A 24,188-nucleotide genomic window follows, 5' to 3' on the forward strand; every position below is an offset into this window, starting at 1 on the left:
GGTTGCTATAAGGTCATGATTTGGAGTCCAGATGCGACAGAACCCAGCCATCCCGAGAAAGCCTTGGAGTTGGAGACAGTAATGCGGTAATTGCTGTCTTTCAGTCCACACCCCAGGCTCCCATTCCTGCTGAATCCGTTGTTGTGAAATCTGAGCCTTCGTTGGAGAAACTGTCTCCCCTTTCTGCCAGAAGATTAGGACCTTAGCAGTATTCTGATCTGAGTCTTGCTTTATCTCACTGCTTACATATTTGCCTTCAATATATTGTGATGGAGTTCCATTTTTCAGGCTTAGTTCCCTCAGTTCTTTGGCTAACTCGTTTCTTTAAAAACGGAGGCCATTCTGAAGACCCTGCAGAAGCACTGTTCAAGTATACTGGGTAGCCTCCAGGGGGTCAGGCCCCTCTGTTCAAAAGCAAAAGGGCATTGAGAGCCTGGATGTAGCGGATACAGAAGAATGCGTCTTTGGAGCCCAGAACAGAGAAATACTGAGCACTCCCTGGCACTTGGGTGAGGAGGTGTGTGGGTTTGGTACTACTGGTTAAATAGGGATGACTGTCTAGTCACTGCCCTTAAGTCCTTCGCAAAGCAATGCTCCCTGTTAGGCCTCTGGACGGTGGGTATCAGGGTATTGCAAGGAGATTGGCAGGGCCTAATGAGTCCCTGTGTTAGGAACTTGGTGAGCAGCTGTTTTACCACCCTCAGGGGCTTAGGCTTTAAAGGATATTGTCTCTTCCTGGTATCTTTCCCCAGGCTTTAATCTTGTTTCCATCAGGGCTTACCCTTCCTGGCACTGAAGTATCCCATACCACAGAGTTCTCCTGTTCCTTAATTTCCTGGGGAATATTTTGATGACCAGCAGGCAGGTCATCTGGGGCTACCAAGAGATGCATTCTGTTGGAATTCTCTATCTTCTTGGACTTCATTCTGTCCTAAAAATAGACTAGTTCCTAGTTTATTTAGTGAGTCTCTTCCAAGGAGGGGGCAGGACTTTCCTGCCTGTACAAAGAGGAGTGAGTAACAACAGGCCGGACTGACTCCAAGGGCAAGAAGAGGCCTGAGCCACCGCACCTGTGGCCGCCCGCCAGCTCCCGTCTCAGTGTAGCCACAGCTGGAGCTCGGCCAGCTGGCCAAGTCGGTGCGGGGCAACCGGCTCCAGCGTCTGCCAGACGTTCCGTTCTCCTACGAGCCGCATCCTGGATGACCCGAGGCTCCCCTGGAGTAATGAGGATGGATCGAATAGGATCCTGAGACAGGCTGGCACCCCGTCCCCACCAGCAAGTGTCTGTGACTCTCTAGAGCATCCAGGAGACTCCGATTCACCGGGAACGGGGGCCAGCAGGGTGGCCCTGTGGGCTTTCCACAGGAGGGCGCCCAGGACGTTCCCTTTTCCAGGGCGCCGTTCCGGTGCTGGGGAAGCGCAGGCGCTGACTCCTGCCCAGGCGATCCCTGGGCTGCTGCTCCGGCCCGCTCGGCGTGGTAGGTGGATGGAGGCAGCTAGGAGCTGTGTTTTCTTAATGAGTCTCCCGTCCTTGTTGGCTTCCTCTGCCACGTCCCAATTGTTATAGACCTTGAAGGCCTCCTCTGCCAAGGTTGATAGTGGGGTTTGGGGCCCAGCCTCAAGCTTTTGTAACTTCCTCCTGATATTGGGAGCACGCTGAGTGATAAAATGCACGGCCAGTAGTGACCTCCCTTCTGCAGACTCAGGGTCGGTATTGGTGTACTTCTTGAATGCCTCTCACCTGGCTCCGGAAGGTTGCTAAGTCTTTACCTTTTTCCTGTGTGGCCTCTCGGGCCTTATCGTGATTTGCAGGCTTCCCCCTTCATTGCTTCTCATGAACGAGTAACATAATGTCTCATCCTGGCCTGGCCCCCTGACCCTCACAGTCTCCACGGGAGTCCTGTTCTGGGGCTGCAGCACGGGTGGCCGCGAGGCTGTCTGCGTGGTCCCTGGCCTTTCTTAGTACACACTCCTCGTCTGGGGTGCAACAGGGGGCCAGAATAACTGTGATTTCTGCCAGGTCGGGGAGAATGTCAACCCCAGCATGGCAAATTTGTCTCTAAACTCATCAGGGTTCCCTGAGAACCTGCCAAACCTCTCCTTACAGATTCCTACGTCTCCCATCAGAAGGAGATATACACTCTAGTAATTCTCCCTTCTGTCAGCTACTTCCTGGAGGGGGTAGAAGCCTTATGGTGTGAAAGTGGGGCTAATTTTGAATCTGATCATAGCCCCACTGGGGACAGCGCTGGGGCTCTGGTTTCAGGGTCCCTGGGTCGAAGGGGTAAGGCAGAGGCCACGGGCTGAAGGTGGCACTGAAGGGAAAGGAGTGGGGGCGTGAGAAAGGACCCTCATGCCAGCGACGAGTTGGCAGTTGAAAGAGGGGATCTGTGAGAAAGTCTGTCTCCCAGTCTTTCGGGGGCAAGACAGAAACAGAGGCTGAGCACACGGCAGGGATCCCTGCACCCGTGGTCTGGGTGCAGGTTCACGAAGCCCTGCCTGCGAGGGGCCTCTCCCCTTTGGGGGCACTCTTTACAGTATTTTTGTCCAATTGTAAAATGGTGTTAAAGTTAAGGGGTCCATTCTGTGGCCGCTTCTTCTGATCAGCCAAGGCATATTGCCACCAGCTGTGTTGCAAAAGAAGACGATTTTTAAACCATCCAGTTTCAACTGTCCCCAGTCTCTAAGAACGTAACCCAGAGAAGAATCTTTGGGGGGCATTTCCCATGTTTACATATAAATCTGATGGTTAATGCCTAGAGATCCTGAGGCTGGATAAAGTCCTTGAGACCTGGCATAAGAAAACCAAAGGTGAGATGACAGGAGGTCTCAGAACTCTGTTCTCCATGATTGAAAGCACAGAACAGAGAAATATTGAGAGGTTGTGTGATGTTCACCCCAGCCGATGCCTTGGGGGTAGAGGTGTGGACGAAAGACAGAAGGAGAAAGAGCTAGGAGAGAAAGCCTGCTGTTCCAGCCCGCCCCTCTGTGGGCGTCTGTTCAGGCAGTTCCCGTCGGCCCTGCTCTTCCGCGAGGGCCAGTGGGGGCAGGCACTCTGCCCACCACTCATCGGGGCGATCGTGCCAGTGGGTCTCGAACCTGCAGCTGGGACTTTAACCCAGGAGAAAGAAGCTGAGAAGTCTGTGATGACCAGGCTTCCAGCCACTACATGATGTGAGGCTTGAACCTCTATCACTGTCAGAAATCTCCTCTCAAGGAAACCTCACTGGACTAGGGTCTTCACAGTAGGAGGCCAACCTCTCCCGCCTCTTGTCACCTGTCAAGGCAGGCCAGGGCCAGCCTGAGGGGGCATGGCCTCACTGGCTGAGAGGGGTCAGGCTGCATTTGCCTGGTGTCCGCCTCCTCAGAAGGGTGAGGCAGAGAGTGAGGGAGACCAGAAGAGGGGAAGGGGAGGGGAGCTGCGTGGGCACAGTGAGGCCCCAGGGCGGTGAAGGCAGATGTGCCGAGCACTGTGACCCTGAGCAGAGATGCAGGTGGCTGCTCGTCAGCTGCCTCCAGCTCCACCAAATGGACCACGATCCTCCTCAGAGGGACAGGAAAGAGGGAAGGCCCATGGGTCCCAGCAGAGTCGCCAAAATCATGCTCCCAACCCGGGCGCTTAGACTCTTAACCGATAGAAATGATAGGAGGCCAGATGGGAATTTCAGGCAAGGCTTTGCTGGGGCTTGTGCCACACACAGTACAAGAGAGCAAAAACAAGAAACAGTTTCCTTGCCTGCTCCCTGCAAGGGCCTTCTTGGGTCCGAATGTGGAGCAACAGTGGGCGGTGGGTTTGTGGGCTGGGCGGGAGGCAGAGCTTCGGGGCCTGTCCACCCCCTTGCTGGCGCTGTGTTCAGGATCGTGTGCGGTACCCTGCTGCTGCTCCCAGAACACCAGAAAAGGCAGTTTGTCTGTGGCATCTCTGTCTCCTATTGCTCATAATTGTCCCCACTTGCCAATGCCTGCAGTCATTTTAGGCACTTATAGTTGCAGTCCCAGCCTTTCTGGCACCAGGGACCAGTTTCACAGAAGACAATTTTTCCATGGACTGGGACAGGTTTCTGGTTTCAGGATGATTCAAGTGCATTACATTTATTGTGTGTGTTTATTTCTATTATTATTGTTACATTGTGATATATAATGAAATAATTATACAACTCAGCCTAATGCAGAATGAGACCATCAGACAGTAGATTTTCCTAGGAGCACACAGCCTAGATCCCTCACACACTGTTCACAGTACACTCTGCGCCCCTGTGAGCGTCTGATGCCACCGCTGGTCTGACAGGAGGTGGGGCTCAGGTGACGTGAGCAGTGGGGAGCAGCTGCAAACACGTTAGAAGCTTCGCTCGCCTGCCTGTTGCTCACCTACTGCCGTGCGGCCCCGTTCCTAACAGGCCATGGACCGGTACCAGCATGTGGCCCGGGGGTTGGGGACCCCTGACCTATAGTCTCTCTGTTTCCTGTTGCTCAAGGAGACATCTGTCCAGGTGCAGGTGCACTGGTGCGCGCCCAAGTCCCAGCCTAGCTCAGATTTGCCCTCTTGAAAGCAGTATTGAATTTTCTGATTCATGAACAAGGGGTGTCTTTTCATTTATTTAAAAGTTCAATTTCTTTTAGCAGTGTTTTGTAATTTTCAGGGTAGTATATAGATCTTGCTTTACCTTTCATTTTTGAAAGACATTTTTATGGGATAAAGAATTGTAAGTTAATAGTTTTTTTTCTTTCAATAGTTTAAAAATGTTATGCGACTGTCCTCTAACTCGCTTTCTCATGAGAAATCTGCCTTCACCCTTATCTCTGTTTCTGTCTAGACAAAGTGTCCTGCTCCCCCTTCCCTAGCTTCTTTTAAGGTTTTCTCTATATCACTGGTTTTAAACAATTTGATTATGGGGCTTGCTGTAGTTGTCTTGTACTTGGGGTTTACTGATCTTTTTGATTCTGCAACTTAGCTTGAGAGAATTGACATTGAGTTTTATTGTCGTTAAGCATGGTGTGTGTCTCTTTTCTGTAGGTCTTCTTGGATTTCTTTCACCAGTGTTTTATAGTTTTTAGTACGCAGATCCTATACACATTATATTGGTTTCTAAGTGTTTAATTTTGGGGACTAGTTATTATAAATGGTAATTACTTTTTTAAAACGTTTGCTTTTACGTGTCCATTGTTAATGTATGGAAATATAACTGATTTTTGTGTTTTGATCTTGTATCCTGCAACCTTGCTTAGCTCACATATCCCTTCCAGGAGATGTTTTATTTTGTAGATTCCTTTGGGTTTTCTACACAAATATTTGTTTTCTGTAAACAGGGATGGTTCAGTTCTTCCTTTCTTATTTATATGTCTTTTTTTTCTTTTTCCTGCCGTACTGCATTAGCTAAGACTTCCATTATGATGTTGAATAAGGAGGAGACCAGATTTAGAGAGTGAGATGTTTTGGGTTTTGGCCTTAATTGTCATTAAAGGAGGTGTTCACTTACTGATTTTAATTTTAGGCCTTTTCTTTCTGCTTAATTATAAAATATAAAACATGACCAATCTTTCTTGAACAAATGTGTGATTCATGCTCGATCTTGTAACTTCATTTTATTGCGTATTCACAGGCTCTGGTTCCCTCTGTTAGAGGCATTGTGATGTTACTGAGGAGCCATCCAGAGGAAGGCAGCAGTCCTCTGACCGCCCCAGCCTCCAGTGCTCCGGAGGACACGCCCAGTGATCAGTGCATCTACATGAAAGCTGAGCACTCCCCTATCTGGGGCCAAGAGCAAGAGGCACGTCATCAATTTGCCAAGTAAGAAATCTTCTGTAATCACCTTAAATCCGATTCACCCGCTTCATCCTAATTAAGAGTTTCCTAAGCTCCAGTTTCGGTTATTTAAAGTTTCAGAATTTTTGTAGAGCACATGAAATGGATCTAAACGACAGAAACCGCTACAAACACTGGCCCTCTCCCCCACAAAGAGCTCTGAAATGGAGGGACCATCCACAGGCGCCTGCTCCAGGATTCGAGCCAACACTGCAATGAGAAGTCGGCAAGAAGAGCGGCATGTTAAGGAGCAGAAACCCTCCGTCGCTGCTGGGGCCCTGGCTGAGCTCCTCAAGAGCCTCGCTCACTCACTCATGGCCCTGGAAAGCGGCCTCTGCCTTCCAGCAGTAGATGGTCCTCAAGGCTACCGACCTATCAGAAATTTCAAAGTTTCACACTGTGAAAATAGACAAGAGACGTCTCACTTGTGTCTGCCTTCTCAGAGTCTCAGAATCTCAGAACAGGCAGGGATGCCCTGCTGCCCCTTCTCAGCCCCGAAAAGTCCCCTCGTGGGCTGGAGTCTGTGCCCCTCCTCACCGTCTCTTTCCCATATTGCCAGCCTGACTCACTTCTGGTTTCGGTGGGGGCACCCCCTGCCCAGGCACCTCGCTGTCTGAGCCCAGGTCAGCTGGGCGCCCTGAGAGAGCTCCCTGAAGCCACTTCCCTGGAGAGGCACCCGAGGAGGCTCCGGGTAGGAAGGTGGGGACCTGGTCCTGGCCGGCCCTGCCTGAGTCGGGCTCACCGGGCTCTGGGTGAGCTTAAGGCAGCTGTTGTGTGGGCTCCGCCTGCCGATAGCGGCGCTCTAGGCCCAGAGCGCCTGAGGCGCTGGTCCAGCCTGTATTCCTCGCACCGTGCCCCCCACAGGCATTTCCTCTACAGGGGCCACTGCTGTACAGGGCACACGTCAGCAAAAACTGCTGGGCAATCTGAGGAACGGGGCTTATCACTCACAAGCCCTGGCACGCCCAGGGCCGCACAGAGGGGTTATAGGGAAAGAAAGAGAAAGGGCATGCATAGACCTGGGGCTATGCCTTTTTAGAGTTTGAAGGTGGGGTGTCTAGGGTCTCCAGGAGTCACTCTTTATTGGCTAATTTAAAGCATCAGAGCAGGAATTAGGGCACAGGAAGGTTGAGGAGCTGTGTGGCTCACGAAGTCAGTTATCTGCTTACCCAGGGCTTTCTGGAAGGACCTGGCGGCTCAGCTGGTAAAGACTCTGCCTGCAGCTCAGGAGACCTGGGTCCCATCCCTGGATCAGGAAGATCCCCTGGAGAAGGGAATGGCGAACACTCCAGTATTCTTGCCTGGACAATCTCATGGACAGAGGAGCCTGGCGGGCTACAGTCCATGGGGTCACGGAGAGTCAGACACGGCTGAGCGACTGATGCTCACCCACTCACTCTGGAAGGAGCTTCACCTGGCTTCTTCTCTGTTTGTGTTGCCCTGCAGCTGAGTAGCACAGCTGGTAACATGTCTATTCAGGATGGACATCTTTTGAAACGGACGCCTCAGCGATAAAAGCTTAATGTCAGGCATGTACACCACAGTGAGAATCAGACATTTGACAATACAGCACTCTGCTCCCAAGAACCCATAACCTTTTTATGTAGCTTTTTTTGGAAGAACAATCGGGCAGTCTGTTTCTATGGCAGACCTCTGTGAGAGCAGGGCCCTAATGTTTGGACTTCCTTTTCTGAACTCTGGATTTTATATCCTGTTCCACATTCCCGGACACAGCTGAGTGACTTCACTTCCACTCTTCACTTTCATGCATTGGAGAAGGAAATGGCAACCCACTCCAGTGTTCTTGCCTTGAGAGTCCCAGGGACGGGGGAGCTTTGTGGGTCGCACAGAGTCTGACACGACTGATGCGACTTAGCAGCAGCAGCCACATTCTCCGCCTGAACATCTGACAGTCACTTCAGCTCCGATCCTCCCTCTGCTTCTTGTCTTGCAGATGTGGCAAAACTGACTTAGAAAGCACACTGTGTTTCAGCCACCTTGTCTCAGAAGATATTCTCTTTTTGTTGTGTGTCCTGTCTTCAGCTAGAAATCGCAGCTAGGTTGTGCCTCTTAGTGGGAGAGATTATAGTTGTTAGCTGGCCTCATTGAGAACTTCCAAGTTTCCAGCTACAAGAGCACCAAAGTGGGAGGGAACTCCAGGAGCCCCAGCCGCTTCTCCCTCACATGCCCTCCAGGCCCAGCAGCCCAGGCCTGACGCTCTGCTGTGGGCAGTGGCCCTCTTCAAGGGAAGCCCAAGTGAAAGCACACGAGAAAATGCAAAAAGCCTAAAAACGCCTGCTTGCCGAGTGAGCAGAGCTAACCGGGCTCCAGCTTTGCTCCTTCCTCAGCCTCATCCAGAGACCCTCGCTGATGTAGTAACAAGCAGTTACCATCAGTTCAGCTCAGTTCAGTCGCTCAGTCATGTCCGACTCTTTGCGACCCCATGAGTCGCAGCACACCAGGCCTCCCTATCCATCACCAACTCCCGGAGTTTACCCAAACTCACGTCCATCGAGTCGGTGATGCCATCCAGCTATCTCATCCTCTGTCGTCCCCTTCTCCTCCTGCCCCCAATCCCTCCCAGCATCAGGGTCTTTTCCAATGAGTCAACTCTTCGCACGAGGTGGCCAAAGTACTGGAGTTTCAGCTTCAGCATCAGTCCTTCCAATGAACACCCAGGACTGATCTCCTTTAGGATGGACTGGTTGGATCTCTTTGCAGTCCAAGGGACTCTCAAGAGTCTTCTCCAACACCACCTTGAGCCCTGGCAGCAGCAAGATCGGGTCTCAGACCTTAGCGTGGCCACGTCTCAGTTGTGGAAAGCTGGGGAAATTATCTCGCCCTTCCAGGCTTCAGTTTCCTTATCTCTAAAATGGGCGTGTGCTCTGTCGTGCTCCGTCGTGTCCGACTCTGTGACGCCATGGGCTGTAGCCCTCCCCACTTCTCTGTTCATGGACTTTTCCAGGCGAGAATACCAGAGCAGACAGCCATTCCTACAGCATAATGGGTCTAGTGCCTGCCTAGCTGGGTATGACGCAGCTTCAGTGCAGCAGTCCCTGTGAGTGCTTAGTGAGGCATGCACACGTGGTAAGGACTTGATAAACATCAGCTGTCATGAATCCCATAATCAAGGAGCTCATGACTGAGTGGGGGCAACGTAAGTTACAGTGTCACAGACGTGATCCTGGCTGTAGCAGATGTGTGGCCAGGAGGACTGAAGCAGGGGGCCTGGAGTGTGAGAGGGCGTGGCGTAGTCTGGTGATGGAGGAAGGAGATTTCAGAGTGGCAGAGCGCAGGCTGGTGGCGGGGGGCGGTGCTGGGAGCACAGGCTGGGACTGGCAGGGAGGAGTCCAGGGTGCGCCAGCTCTGCTCAGGGGTTGGGGGGTTAGTCTGCAGGCGGTTGGGCCTCATCCAGGAACTGGCTCTGAAGAGCCGTGTGAACTTGACTTCTTTGTGTCTCGGCTTCATCATCCGTAAAATACAGATAATAAGTAACACCTACCTCTGTCAACCAAAAAATAACACAAGAGGGTGCAAATAAGTTTATTTGGGGTCTTAAGAATTGCAATTCAAGGGACAAAGATTCAGGTAACCCCAAAAGAGTGTTCTGGGGAAGAGAGTCAGGGGTTTATGAAAACAAAAAGCCATAAGGTTGTTAAAAGTTGCCTGGCGAGGACTCTCCTGGTGGCCCAGTGGTTAGGAGTCTGCCTGCCTGTGCAGGGACACCGGTTCGATCTGTGGTCCGGGAAGATCCCACATGCCTCGCAGCAGCTAAGCCCGTGTGCCCCAGCTGCTGAACCCTAGCTCTGGGGCCCACGCGCCCAGTCTGTGCTCTGCAACAAGAGGGGCCACCACAGTGAGAAGCCAGTGTCTCACGGCGAAGACCCGGCAAAACCGAAAATAAAGAAAATTTCTTTAAAGTTGGCTGGCAACTGTGACGGCCTCTGATACAACCCAGAAAACGCTTGTCCTCAAGGAGTCACGAATTGTTTCAGGGTAGAGGTCCGAAAGGTAGACAGGGGGTCTCGGGTTCCAGCAGACATTCTGGATATTGTCACCAGGTCGAAAGGTCAGCTTCCATCCAGGCTGCGTCGCCCCTGAGTCCCACTTCCTCAGGGGCCTTCAGGCTCCGTTCTGGGGCCTGAGCAAGACCAACCCATTTCGATTTTCCTTGCGCACCTCCTAGGATTTGAGCTCATCTGTGGCAAGCTTGCAGAAGACGGCTGCCCATAACACTGCGCAGGTGACAGCTGTTAGTGGAGCAGCTTTGGTATTTTTCCAGGATGGGAAGTTTCAGACCAGTCTGTCTACCAGTGAGCGTCTTTTCATTTTCCAGGAATGTGCTGCTCGAAGTACTGAAATGTAAACGCCCCGTTATTTGCTTTAATGCAAAGGATTTTGTGAGGACAGCGCTGCAGCTGATCGGTGATGATGGCGGTTGGAAGTGTGGTACGTCTTAGATTTATGGTCTCCCACAGATGTAACTGTCCCACAGCGACTCCTCCTGGGGATGGGAGCGCGGTGAGGACTGCCGTGTTGCACAACTCAGAGGCTGGGGGGAGTCACCGCTGCTCGGCATCACCCATGCAGCCAGCCGCACGCTCTGAGCGCCAAGAGGCACTTTCCCTCTGTTTTACATTATTAGAGTTTTCTCAAGTATATGTTACTTGTGTGTTTAAAATAGGGAAGAAGTAACCTGCAGCTTGGTAGATGGATTTATTGTCACCACAAACAGCTGTAAACTCTCTAAGAATTTAACTAAAGCCAGAGTGATCAACATCAAAACAGTATAAAGCACACTTTTATCTTTTATTTAACATTAGGAATGAGAATTTTAGAAACCTTTTTTTTTTTTTTTTACTAGATGGACAGATATGTAATAAAGCAAATATAGAAAGAATGTTCATTGTAGAGTCTGGGTAGCGGATACATGAGTATTCACCGTGCAGCTCTTTTCAAACTGTCTGAATGTTCGAAAATATTTATAGTAAGAAGGCACTAGTGGTAAAGAACCCATCTGCCAACGCAGGAGACGTAAGAGATGCAGGTTTGATCCCTGGATTGGGCAGATCCCCTGGAGGAGGGAATGGGAACCCACTCCAGTATTCTTGCCTAGGAAATCCCATGGACAGAGGAGCCTGGTGGGCTACAGTCATCCATGGGGGTCACAAAGAGTCGGAAGCAACTTAGCATGCACGCCAGGCATTGGGAAAAAAAGTTTTTATTGTACAAAATTCCCAACACAATATAAAGTACCTGTGATAGAGCAAGCGATATTTGGTCTTTATCTCTGGTTCGTGGCTCTCAGCTCCCAAAACCCAAGCCATGTCCAGGGTGCTGAGTGTCCTCCATGTGCTAATGAGCCCTGGGGGCTGGAGGCAGCACGGCTTCAGGGCGGGTGGTCAGCAGAAAGAGGAGGCTCCACTGAGGACTGGAGCTTTCAGTCCCACTCGCCACCTCCAGGAAGGGGAGATGGGCTGGAGAGCAGTGACTTAGCCACACCGAGGTGATGACGCCTCCATAAAATGCCCTCCTGGTGGGATTCCAGGTGGGCAGCCCAGGCGCTGGGGCGGGGAGGCGGCACAGCTGGAGGGGGTGTGGAGGTTCTGTACCCCCACCCCGTGCCTTGCCCTGTGCACTCTTCTGCCTGGCTGTTCCTGGGTTGCAGGCTTTATAATAAAGAGATGTGGGTCAACAGGGTGCTTGCAGCAAAGGCTGGGCCCTGAGGAGGGCGCGTGGGAGCCTCCCCTGGCTTACAGCCCTGTGGCGGGAGGCGCAGCAGGCCCGGCGCTGAGGGTGGGTGCCTGCGGTGGGGCCCTCCGTGGAGCTGAGGCTTGAGCTGCAGGGTCTGCACTCGCTGCTGGGAGTTGTGGGCGCACGGCTACGTCTGCAGAGAACGGCAGGCATGTGCGGGACACAGCAGCACCACTCCGCCCAGTCTGAACGGTTTCCAGCTCTGTCCAGTCTTCTTTCCCCACTAGTTCCAAACCTCTGTCCCCCGGGTTATTTGGTAGCACAGCCTAAGCATCGCATACAGTTCAGTTCAGTTCAGTGGCTCAGTCGAGTCCGGCTTTTTGCGACCCCACAAATCGCAACACACCAGGCCTCCCTGTCCATCACCATCTCCCGGAGTTCACTCAGACTCACGTCCATCGAGTCCGTGATCCCATCCAGCCAGCCATCTCATCCTCGGTTGTCCCCTTCTTCTCCTGCCCCCAATCCCTCCCAGCATCAGAGCCTTTTCCAATGACTCAACTCTTCTCATGAGGTGGTCAAACTACTGGAGTTTCAGCTTTAGCATCATTCCTTCCAAAGAAATCCCAGGGCTGATCTCCTTCAGAATGGACTGGTTGGATCTCCTTGCAGTCCAAGGGACTCTCAAGAGTCTTCTCCAACACCACAGTTCAAAAGCATCAATTCTTCAGCTCTCAGCTTTCTTCACAGTACAACTCTCACATCCATACATGACCACAGGAAAAACCATAGCCTTGACTAGACGGACCTTAGTCTCTGCTTTTGAATATGCTGTCTAGGTTGGTCATAACTTTCCTTCCAAGGGGTAAGCGTCTTTTAATTTCATGGCTGCAGTCACCATCTGCAGTGATTTTGGAGCCCCCAAAAATAAAGTCTGACACTGTTTCCACTGTTTCCCCATCTATTTCCTATGAAGTGATGGGACCAGATGTCATGATCTTCATTTTATGAATGTTGAGCTTTAAGCCAACTTTTTCACTCTCCTCTTTCACTTTCATCAAGAGGCTTTTGAGTTCCTCTTCACTTTCTGCCATAAGGGTGGTGTTATCTGCATATCTGAGGTGATTGATATTTCTCCTGGCAATCTTGATTCCAGCTTGTGCTTCTTCCAGCCCAGCCTTTCTCATGATGGACTCTGCATAGAAGTTAAATAAGCAGGGTGACAATATACAGCCTTGATGGACTCCATTTCCTATTTGGAACCAGTCTGTTGTTCCATGTCCAGTTCTAACTGTTGCTTCCTGACCTGCATACAGATTTCACAAGAGGCAGGTCAGGTGGTCTAGAATTCCCATCTCTTTCAGAATTTTCCACAGTTTATTGAGATCCACACAGTCAAAGGCTTTGGCATAGTCAATAAAGCAGAAATAGATGTTTTTCTGGAACTCTCTTGCTTTTTCCATGATCCAGCGGATGTTGGCAATTTGATCTCTGGTTCCTCTGCCTTTTCTAAAACCAGCTTGAACATCAGGGAGTTCACGGTTCACATATTGCTGAAGCCTGGCTTGGAGAATTTTGAGCATTACTTTACTAGCATGTGAGATGAGTGCAATTGTGCAGTAGTTTGAGCATTCTTTGGCATTGCCTTTCTTTGGGGTTGGAATGAAAACTGACTTTTTCCAGTCCTGTGGCCGCTGCCGAGTTTTCCAAATGTGCTGGCATATTGAGTGCAGCACTTTCACAGCATCATCTTTCAGGATCAGAAAGAGCTTAACTGGAATTCCATACCTCCGCTAGCTTTGTTGGTAGTGATGCTTTCTAAGGCCCACTTGATTTCACATTCCAGGATGTCTGGCTCTAGATGAGTGATCACATCATCATGATTATCTGGGTCATGAAGATCTTTTTTATACAGTTCTTCTGTGTATTCTTGCCACCTCTTCTTAATATCTTCTGCTTCTGTTAGGTCCAGACCATTTCTGTCCTTTATCGAGCCCATCTTTGCATGAAATATTCCCTTGGTATCTCTAATTTTCTTAAAGAGGTCTCTAGTCTTTCCCATTCTGTTGTTTTCCTCTATTTCTTTGCATTGATTGCTGAAGAAGGCTTTCTTATCTCTTCTTGCTATTCTTTGGAACTCTGCATTCAGATGCTTGTATCTTTCCTTTTCTCCTTTGCTTTTCACCTCTCTTCTTTTCACAGCTATCTGTAAGGCCTCCTCAGACAGCCATTTTGCTTTTTTGCATTTCTTTTCCATGGGGATGGTCTTGATCCCTGTCTCCTGTACACTGTCACGAACCTCATTCCATAGTTCATCAGGCATTCTACCTATCAGATCTAGGCCTTTAAATCTATTTCTCACTTCCACTGTATAATCATAAGGGATTTGATTTGGGTCATACGTGAATGGTCTAGCAGTTTTCCCTACTTTTTTCAGTATAAGTCTGAATTTGGTAATAAGGAGTTCATGATCTGAGCCACAGTCAGCTCCCAGTCTTGTTTTTGTCGACTGTATAGAGCTTCTCCATCTTTGGCTGCAAAAAATTCAATCAGTTTGATTTTGGTGTTGACCATCTGTTGATGTCCATGTGTAGAGTCTTCTCTTGTGTTGTTGGAAGAGGGTGTTTGCTATGACCAGTGCATTTTCTTGGCAAAACTCTATTAGTCTTTGCCCTGCTTCATTCCACATTCCAAGGCCAAATTTGCCTGTTACTCCAGGTGTTTCTTGACTTCCTACTTTTGCATTCCAGTCCCCTGTAATGAAAAGGACATCTTTTTGGGTGTTAGTTCTAAAAGGTCTTGTAGGTCTTCATAGAACTGTTCAACTTCAGCTTCTTCAGCATTACTGGTTGGGGCATAGACTTAGATTACCGTGATATTGAATGGTTTGCCTTGGAGACAGAGATCATTCTGTCGTTTTTGAGACTGCATCCAAGTACTGCATTTTGGACTCTTCTGTTGACCATGATGGCTACTCCATTTCTTCTGAGGGATTCCTGCCTGCAGTAGTAGATATAATGGTCATCTGAGTTAAATTCACCCAGTCCAGTCCATTTTAGTTTGCTAATTCCTAGCATGTCGACATTCACCCTTGCCACCTCTTGTTTGACCCCTTCCAATTTGCCTTGATTCATGGACCTGACATTCCAGGTTCCTATGCAATATTGCTCTTTACAGCATCGGACCTTGCTTCTATCACCAGTCACATCCACAGCTGGGTATTGTTTTTGCTTTGGCTCCATCCCTTCCTTCTTTCTGGAGTTATTTCTCCCCTGATCTCCAGGAGCGTGTTGGGCACCTACCGACCTGGGGAGTTCCTCTTTCAGTATCCTATCATTTCGCCTTTTCCTGCTGTTCATGGGGTTCTCCAGGCAGGAATACTGAAGTGGTTTGCCATTCCCTTCTCCAGTGGGCCACATCTGTCAGCATTGCATCACCTATCTGTAATATTTCAATCAGATGAGTAAAAGGTGAGGATTTCATTTTCCAGATGACACTGGCATCTGGCCCTAAAACAGCCGTGAACTTTTCGTACCATTAGCTGTCCAGCCAGCGTTTGTGCTCGCCCAGTGGTCTTTAAGTAGCTTTGCGTGCTGTGTTTCTGCAGTTTGGTTGAATCGGGATCCGCACAGGCCTCAGGGCGGCCCCGCACCCGGGCTGGTGTGATGCGCCTCTCCACGGCTCGGGGCGGCCCTGCACCCGGGCTGGTGTGATGCGCCTCTCCACGGCTCGGGGCGGCCCTGCACCCGGGCTGGTGTGGTGCGCCTCTCCAGTTTCTTGCGTCTTCTCTCCCTCTGTGTCTTTTCTCGCCGTCATGTTGTCATTGCTGGCAGACCAGAGTTTCCCCGTGGGATTTCTCTTTCTTGTCTTTTAACATGTTCTCTCGTCTGTTTCTTCTGTGCTGAGACCCAGGGGCCTGCTCCGCTTCAGGCTAGAGTTTGGGAGTGCAAGCCTGCGTCATAGTCTCGGTCCTAGCCCTGAGTGGTATCGTGTCCTTCTGTCAGGAAACACATGAGACCTGGTTGTAATGCTTGGTTGTTCACCTTTTCTGTGGTATTTGAATTGTTTCTGTGGTTTCATAGGTTGAATCTTCTCTATCTTGCATACTTGTCACATTAGAATCCATTTTCAATCTCTTCATTTTTCAGTTTAAAAGAATTTCCTTTTTTTATCTTTTTAAACAGACTTAAGACATTATCTATTGCACTTATTTACTTTTGTATATTGCCAGTTTCTTGTTGACTATGAGGAATAGCCCTCATAGTCAACAAAAGAGTCTGAAATGCAGTACCTGGGTACAATCTCAAAAATGACAGAATGATCTGGATTCGTTTCCAAGGCAAACCATTTAATATCACAGTAATCCAAGTCTGTGCCCCAGCCACTAATGTTGAAGACGCTGAAGTTGAACAGGTCTATTATGACCTACAAGACCTTCTACAACTAACACCCCCAAAACATATCCTTTTCATCATAGGGGACTGGAATGCAAAAGTAGGAAGTCAGGAGATACCTGGAGTAACAGGCAAGTTTCGCCTTGGAGTACAAAATGAAGGAGGACTATCAGTTTTGCCAAGAGAACACACTGGTCATAGCAAGCACCCTCTTCCAACAACACAAGACACAGCTCTACGCACGGACATCACCAGACGGTCGATGCTGAAATCAGATTGATTATATTCTTTGCAGCCAAAGATGGAGAAGCTCTATAGGCAGCAAAAACAAGACTGGGAGCTGACATGGCTCCGATCATGAAGTCCTTACTGCCAGATTCAGGCTTATGTTGAAGAAAGTAGGAAATACTGCGAGACCACTCAGGTGTGACCCAAATCAAATCCCTCAGGATTGTACAGTGGGGGTGACAGATAGATTCAAGGGATAGGTCTGACAGAGCGTCTGAAGAACCATGGATGGAGGCTTGTGACATCGTACAGGAGGCAGTGAACAAGACCATCCCCAAGAAAAAGACACGCAACAAGGCTAAATGGTTGTCTGAGGAGGCCTTACAAACAGCTGAGAAAAGAAGAGGAAGGCGAAGGAGGAAAGGAAAGATATGTCCATCTGAATGCAGAGTTCCAAAGAACAGCAAGGAGAGATAAGAAAGCCTTCCTCAGCGATCAGTGCAAAGAAATAGAGGAAAACAATAGAATGGGGAATACTAGAGATCTCTTCAAGAAAATTAGAGACACCAAGGAAACATTTCATGCAAAGATGGGCTTGATAAAGGACAGAAATGATATGGACCTAACAAAGGCCAAAGATATTAAGAAGAGGTGGCAAGAATACACAGAAGAACTATTCAAAAAACATCTTCATGACCCAGATAACCACGCTGGTGTGATCACTCACCTAGAGCCAGACATCCTGGAATGTGAAGTCAAGTGGGCCTTAGAAAGCATCACTATGAACAAAGCTAGTGGAGGGGAGTGAGCTATTGCAAATCCTAAAAGATGATGCTGTGAAAGTGCTGCACTCAATATGCCAGCAAATCTCTAAAATTCAGCAGTGGCCACAAGACTGGAAAAGATCAGTTTTCATTTCAATCCCAGAGAAGGCAATGCCAAAGAATGTTCAGACTACTGCACAATTGCATTCATCTCACATACTAGCAAAGTAATGGTCAAAATTCTCCAAACAAGGTTTCAACAGTACGTGAACCCAGAACTTCCAGATGTTTGAAATGGATTTAGAAAAGGCAGGGGAACCAGAGATCAAATTGCCAACATCTGTTGGATCATGGAAAAAGCAAGTAAGTTCCAGAAAAACATCTACTTCTGCTCTATTGACTATGCCAAAGCCTTTGACTGTGTGGATCACAACAAACTGTGGAAATTCTGAAAGAGATGGGAATACCAGACCACCTTCCTTACCGGCCTCCTGAGAAACCTGTGTGCAGGTCAAGAAGCAACAGAACTGGACATAGAACAACAGACTGGTTCCAGATTGGGAGAGGAGTACGTCAAGGCTGTATATTGTCACCCTGCTTGTTTAACTTGTATGCAGGGTACATCATCTGAAATGCTGGACTGGATGACGCTCAAGTTGGAATCAAGATTTCTGGAAGAAATATCAATAACCTCAGATATGCAGATGACATCACCCTTATGGCAGAAAGCAAAGAGGAACTAAAGAGCCTCTTGATGAAGTTGAAAGAGGAGAGTGAAAATTCTGGCTTAAAACTCAACATTTAAAAAATGAAGATCATGGCATCCGGTCCCATCACTTCATGGGAAATAGATGGGGAAACAATGAAAACAGTGAGAGACTATTTTGGGGAGGCTCCAAAATCAGTGTAGATGGTGATTGCAGCTATAAAATTAAAAGACGCTTGCTCCTTGGAAGAAAAGCTATGATCAACCTGGACAGCACATTAAAAACCAGAGACATACATTACTTTTCTGACAAAGGTCCATCTCATCAAAGCTCTGGTTTTTCCAGTAGTCATGTGTGGATGTGAGAGTTGGACCATAAAGAAAGCTAAGCTCTGAAGAATTGATGCTTTTGAACTGTGGTGTTGGAGAAGATTCTTGAGAGTCTCTTGGACAGTAAAATCAAACCAGTCAATCCTGAAGGAAATCAGTCCTGAATATTCATTGGAAGGACTGATGCTGAAGCTGAAGCTCCAGTCCTTTGGCCACCTGATGTGAAGAACGGACTCCTTGAAAAAGACCCTGGTAATCGGAAAGATTGAAGGCGGGAGGAGAAGGAAACAACAGAGGATGAGATAGTTGGATGGCATCACCAACTCAATGGACATGAGTTTGAGCAAGTTCCAGGAGTTGGTGATGGACAGGGAAGCCTGGCATTCTGCAGTCCATGGGGTCGCAAAGAGTCAGACACAGCTGAGAGACTGAACTGAACAGATTGCCAGTTTAGTTTTTATTTCAGAAATGGTTTTTTGGTTTTACTTTGCTTTCCTGAATTCTTTTGTCTATTCATCAAGTTTTTCTTTTACTAAGTCACCTAATCTCTTATGTATTTCTAACTGAGCTCTTCATTCTCATGCTAAGTCACTTCAGTCGCGTCTGACTCTCTGGACTATAGCCCTCCAGGCTCCTCTGTCCATAGGGTTCTCCAGGCAAGAATATTGAAGTGGAATGCCATGCCCACCTCCAGGGGATCTTCTCGACCAAGGGATCAAACCTGTGTCTAGCAGGCGGGTTCTTTACCACCATAACTTCTATCATTTTCTTAATTTTTCTTAGCTCATTCACAGTCTGCTTTGTTGGAACTTCCTTTCCAATACCTGATGTTCTCCCTGGTGTGGGGCCTGTCCTGGTAGCCTCAGTTTATTAGTTATAAGAGTTTGTAGGGAACAGTCCCCAGACCATTCCAGTGCTGTCAGACCTTTCCCAGGGGTTTTCAAAAGTATTTGTTGATAAGAACCCTTAATTTTGGAATACTAGAGCTTTGAAAGGCAAACCGAATGAAATCGTGTGGCTGGGTCAGTGTTGGCAGACAGGGTTATATGAAGTCCTGGCAGCTGACGGGTGGCAGGCAGTCGGAGTGCTGGCTGATTTGCTGTCCCCCAGAGTTCCGAATCTGTCAACACGGGTGACGCCCAGCTAGCAGAGAAATAGCGACGATGCTGGCTGCTTGGGCAAATAGAAACCTCTTAGACTGCTGTGATTTAAATATCCCAGAAAGCATAATACTTAGTGTGATGTGATCTAAGGCTACAGTTTTATTTAAAGACCAGCTCTTTGTCTTTGTGAAGCACACTTCGAAATGTTGTAGTAACTTCAGAGAGCGATCGCTCAGGATTGCCGGACTTGCCTCTTAATTTCAGTCCCCCCATCCTTTTATTACTCAGAGAGCGATCCCTCAGGATTGCCGGACTTGCCTCTTAATTTCAGTCCCCCCATCCTTTTATTACTCAGAGAGCGATCCCTCAGGATTGCCGGACTTGTCTCTTGATGTATCAGTGCCCCCATCCTTTTATTACTCCCATTCCAGGTCCAAAGGACTCTGGTACTAAAATATATTAGGAAATATCACTTTTTTTTTTTTTTAAGAAGCACCTTCAGGACTTCTCTGGTGGTCTACTGGTTAAGACTCCAAGCTTCCAACACAGGGGCGTGGGTTTGACATGTGGTCAGGGAACTAAGACCCCACATGCGGCACAGCGCAGCCAAAAAAACAAAATAAAAATTTAGAAAGTGCATTCACGTGTGTCCCACGGCTACTTCCAGTAATCTTTTCTCCCAGTTTTCAGACAAGAAGACTACCAGGTGAGGGGTGATGTGGCCTCTCAGGCTCGAAGCGGCCTTGCACTGAATTTCTTTGCGCACGTCACGTGCAGCACAGCAGCTGTTTTGCAGGGTTCCTCCCAGCAGGGCCCTGCACAGATCACCCCACGCCTCCTCCTCCTTTCTTGAGACTCGGGCAACTGAGACCCCAGTGCCGGGTCAGGGAGGCTGCCCCGCAGGTGGGTGGAGGAGGGGAGACTTGGGAGGAGTGAAAGGGGGGAGACACGTGGTTGAAAAGAGGCTCACAGGAAAGAGAGAGGCTCCAGGGCAGGGAGGAAAGTGAGGCGAGGCGGCACGGGCGGGCTGAGGCTTCCAGCTGCCGTCTGGTCAGCACCACTGAGAGTTAGTTTGGGATGGATTCCCCATGGAGACTGGCTGTGTGGGACCTGGCTGGTGGAGACCACTGTTACCAAAGGCTCAGCATTCTTCAGGAGTGACAGCGTCACTTGTGGCTTAGCTCTGTGATAGGAGGGGATGGTAGGACTGTAACTGCTAATGCGAACCTTGTTGGTGTTGTCCAGTTGCTCAGTTGTGTCTGACTCTTTGCAGCCCCATGGACGGCAGCACAGGAAGCCAGGCCTCCCTGTCCGTCACCAGCTCCCAGAGCTGCTCAAACTCCCGTCCATCGAGTCAGTGATGCCGTCCAACCAGCTCACCCTCTGCTCTCCCCTTCTCCTCCTGCCTTCAATCTTCCCAGCATCAGAGTCTTTTCCAATGAGTTGACTTTTTGCATCAGGTGGCCAAAATATTGGAGCTTCAGCATCAGTCCTTCCAATAAATATTCAGGCTTGATTTATTTTAGGATTGACTGGTTTGATCTTCTTGCTGTCCAAGGGTTTCTAAAGAGTATTCTCCAACACCACAGTTCAAAAGCATCAATTCTTCAGTGCTCAGCCTTCTTTAAGGTCCAACTCTCACATCCATACATGACTACTGGAAAACTATAGCTTTGACTATGTGGACCTTTGCTGGCAAATTTATGTCTCTGCTTTTTAATGCACTGTCTAGGTTTGTCATAGCTTTTCTTCCAAAGAGCAAGCATCTTTTTAAAAATTTCCCTGGCTGCAGTCACTATCTGCAGTGATTTTGGAGCCCAAGAAAATAAAATCCCTCTCTGTTTCCATTGTTTCCCCATCTATTTGCCATAAATTGATGGGACTGGATTCCATAATCTTCACTTTTGAACGTTGAGCTTTAAGCCAGCTTTTTCGCTCTCCTCTTTCACTTTCATCAAGAGGCTCTTTAGCTCCTCTTCGCCTTCTGCCATAAGGGTGGTGTCATCTGCATATCTGAGGTTATTGGTATTTCTCCCAGCAATCCTGAATCCAGCTTGTGCTTCATCCAGACTGCATGTGCTCTGCATAAAAGTTAAATAAGCAGGGTGACAGTATGCAGCCTCGTCATACTCCTTTCCCAATTTTGAGTCAGTCCATTGTTCCATGGCAGGGGAAAGTACTTGTTTTTCCTAGCATGACTGACTGGCCTTTCCCTCTGCAGTTGCTGACTTTGTAGGGCTAGATCCCAGAATTGCTGCGTGGCTGATAGATCCGACTGATGCCGCACCCTCTTTTGAAGATTTAGTGGCAAAATACCTGGGAAACCCCACCACACTTACAGTCAACAGCACGGATGGAAGTTCCTCAAGAAAGGCTGTGGTGAGTTGTTATGGACCTTAATACAACCCTAATTTTCCTCTAAGAACTTTTTCTACTTCATGGAAAGCCCAGTAGTGAAAAGAACATTGCCGACATCCACTTTTACTTGTTTGGCAGAAATGCCTTCTGGTAGAGGATACTGAATAAGGATGGATGACTTCTCTCCCTTTGTGAAGCTGTCCCTGTGAGATGCCATTCAGGCCTGATTCTTCTAAATGTGTCCTTGGTGTCAGAGGGTCACCTGCTCTGTGAGCGGACAGCTGCTTGTTGAAATCCTTTGTTCTGGAGGCTTGGCCCCCGTGGTGAAGGCCTGGGGCGGCCGGTCCTCGGTCCGCATGGGGAGAGTCAGAGAGGCTGCCCAGGTCTGTCTCTCCAGGCCGCTCGCTCTTTTTGGGAACCATTGTCTGCAGAAGCAAGGGTGTGTGCCGCCCTGCAACCCTGCCTGGAGCCCGGGGCGAGGGACACCTGATGTGCTGCACCACAGGGCCAGGAGGCAGCCAAGCCGGAGCAGCGCCCGCGCTCTCAGCCGCTCTGTCTGGGCTCCCCGGCTCTCAGTTAACAAGCGCAGTTCAAAGCACCGCTGGAAGGCCAAGCAGGAGGCTACACAAGCCGGCCCTGCACGCCGGGCGGGGCATTTGACCCTACAGACCCGCTTGGCGGGGTGGAGTCGGGGATCTGTGTCGGGTAGAGGCTTGGGTGGAGTCGGGGATCGGAGTCGGGGATCTGTGTCGGGTAGAGGCTTGGGTGGAGTCGGGGATCTGTGTTGGGTAGAGGCTTGGGGTTGGAAACAGAGACCCTCGCTCTCCCTGAGCCTAAACGGACTTGTCCGAGGAGCGTGGGGCAGCTGAGACTCAGAGGGAATGCAGGGCGGGCTTGTCTAAAGGGGATTTGTCCGAGGAGCGTGGGGCAGCTGAGGCTCAGAGGGAAGGCAGGGCGGGCTTGGGAGCAGCAGCCAGGCAGCTCTGAGGACCCGGGCGGCAGGAGCCCGCGGGCCCGGGCCAGCGTGAACCGTGGCCTTTCCTCCACGCGTGACTTTTGCCTGAGATTCACAGCTTCAGTGCTCAGGGTCTCCTTTCTACCGCTGCGCCACATGTTTGCCCCTTGGCAGGGCAGCAGGGCGTGGAGATGAGCAGTGTCCAAGGTCCATGCTGCTGCGCCTGCGTCCCCGGACAGAGGCTGAGGCACTGCCACTGGGGGAAAGAGTGGCCCCCGGGGTGTGGTCAGCCCCGTTCACAGACGAGGACGCCGGTGCCCAGGGCTCATGTCTGCGCCTCGCCTGAGGTCAAGTCGAGGCCAGAGTGCAGTCTGCATTCCTGACTCTCAAGGGGCGTTTTTCCTGGTGCACACATGTACACACATGTACACACATGTGCAGCTTAGAGGTGGGAGTGGCTTCAGGAGCAAAACACTCAGAGGAGGTGCTTCCTCCCTGACGGAAGCCAGGGAGGCCCAGCCGCGCGGCCCAGGCACCCTGAGTGCCCCGGCTTTCGGTTCCCCTGGGAGGCTCTGCCCAAGGCCTCATCCACACTCGGCAGAAAGGAGGCGGCCTGGGAGGGACTCGTGCTTGTCCAGTGGCGTGTCTGTCGTGGGAGCACGTGGTGAGGGCGGGGCGAGGAGGGCCCTCTGCTCTGCAGGGTCCGGGGACGCAGCGTGAGACGCAGGAGCAGAGAGCATGGAAATTGAGGATGGGTCCCGCGGGGCGGCGAGACCGCGTCGGAGAGAAAGACGATGACCTCCTCTTGGAGGAGAGCAGGTGCGGCCGGCTGGGCTGCCGGGGCCCGAACACCGCCACGGGGCTTGAGCTGGTCCTGGGGAGGCCGTGCAGGCCAGCGCTGTGCGGCAGGCAGCATGTTCAGGCGGTGGGCCGGCCATGTGCCGGGCACAGCCGAGACACGGGCATGGACGTGCCCGAGGCTCCGGCAGAGCCAGACCCGGGGGCTGCACGACCGCTTCAGGGTGCGTCATGGGGAGGGGTCTCTGACGCTGCTTCTGGGCACCCAGAGTCCGTGGGCCGTGTGGCACAGAGGGGTGCAGTGGGGACGCCAGGCCTCTGGGAGGGAGCGGCTGTTGGACTGCGTGCCGGGGCTGAAGCTCCCCCGACCCTAGTTCCGGACTCTGGTTGGTCCACCTCCCAGCGGCTCTGTGCATGTCTGGGGCAAGGGTGGGTGGCGAGTGTGAAGGCCGAGACCAGGAGACCAAGTACTGTTGTCTCTCCCACTGCGTGATCTTTGCCCCAGGCCACTTAGCTTCTCTGTGGCTCATTCCCTGTAAAACGAGGGCAGTTGGGGTGGAGGGAAAGTAAGAAAGCAGTAGGGATCTTGAGCTTGCTCAAGAAGAATATTCCGTGGTATGGGGCTGCTCTTCTTGGGGTGATGGGTCCCAGCACCAGGGTGCAGTCTCTGTGGAAAAGCTGTGGCTTCCTAGAGCGTGACAAGCGTCGCTCCCAAACGTTCCTAACTGTTCATTCTTTTGCTCTTTTGAAGAATCAGACTGTCCGTGCGAAGCTGAGGGTGCTCCACAGACTGACTATGCACCTCTGCTCCCAGCTGCAGGCAAGGCGCTTCGTGGTAGCTTCACTGCCTTAGGGGCTGGCCTTCGTCCAGACCCACAGGAGGCACGTCCCCGAGGGCAGGAGACTGGAACCTGGGCGTCACTCACTGGAGGACTCTCCAGATGATGAGACCTGACTTGTTAAATGTCCTCTATAGGTTGACAACAATTGTAACATTGTTTTTAAAAAAGATTCTGATTCAGTTGGAACATTTCCAACGCTGCAATTAACGTAAA

At 50.3% G+C, this 24,188-nt stretch overlaps 1 protein-coding gene across 2 annotated transcripts in view; it reads left to right on the plus strand.

Annotated features, from left to right (window-relative positions):
• The window catches only part of POLN (DNA polymerase nu), a 161,244-nt gene that overhangs the window by 45,842 nt on the left and 91,214 nt on the right, over nt 1–24,188 (plus strand). For both annotated transcript variants that reach the window (XM_060417472.1, XM_027971302.3), the window contains 4 exons: nt 5,601–5,788; nt 10,140–10,252; nt 21,244–21,401; nt 23,885–23,953. In XM_060417472.1, coding sequence (XP_060273455.1) covers nt 5,601–5,788; nt 10,140–10,252; nt 21,244–21,401; nt 23,885–23,953 — 528 coding nt within the window. The remainder of the gene's footprint in view (nt 1–5,600; nt 5,789–10,139; nt 10,253–21,243; nt 21,402–23,884; nt 23,954–24,188) is intronic.

This window comes from Ovis aries, chromosome 6 (assembly GCF_016772045.2).
Source record: "Ovis aries strain OAR_USU_Benz2616 breed Rambouillet chromosome 6, ARS-UI_Ramb_v3.0, whole genome shotgun sequence".
NCBI classification, from domain to species: Eukaryota; Metazoa; Chordata; class Mammalia; order Artiodactyla; family Bovidae; genus Ovis; species Ovis aries.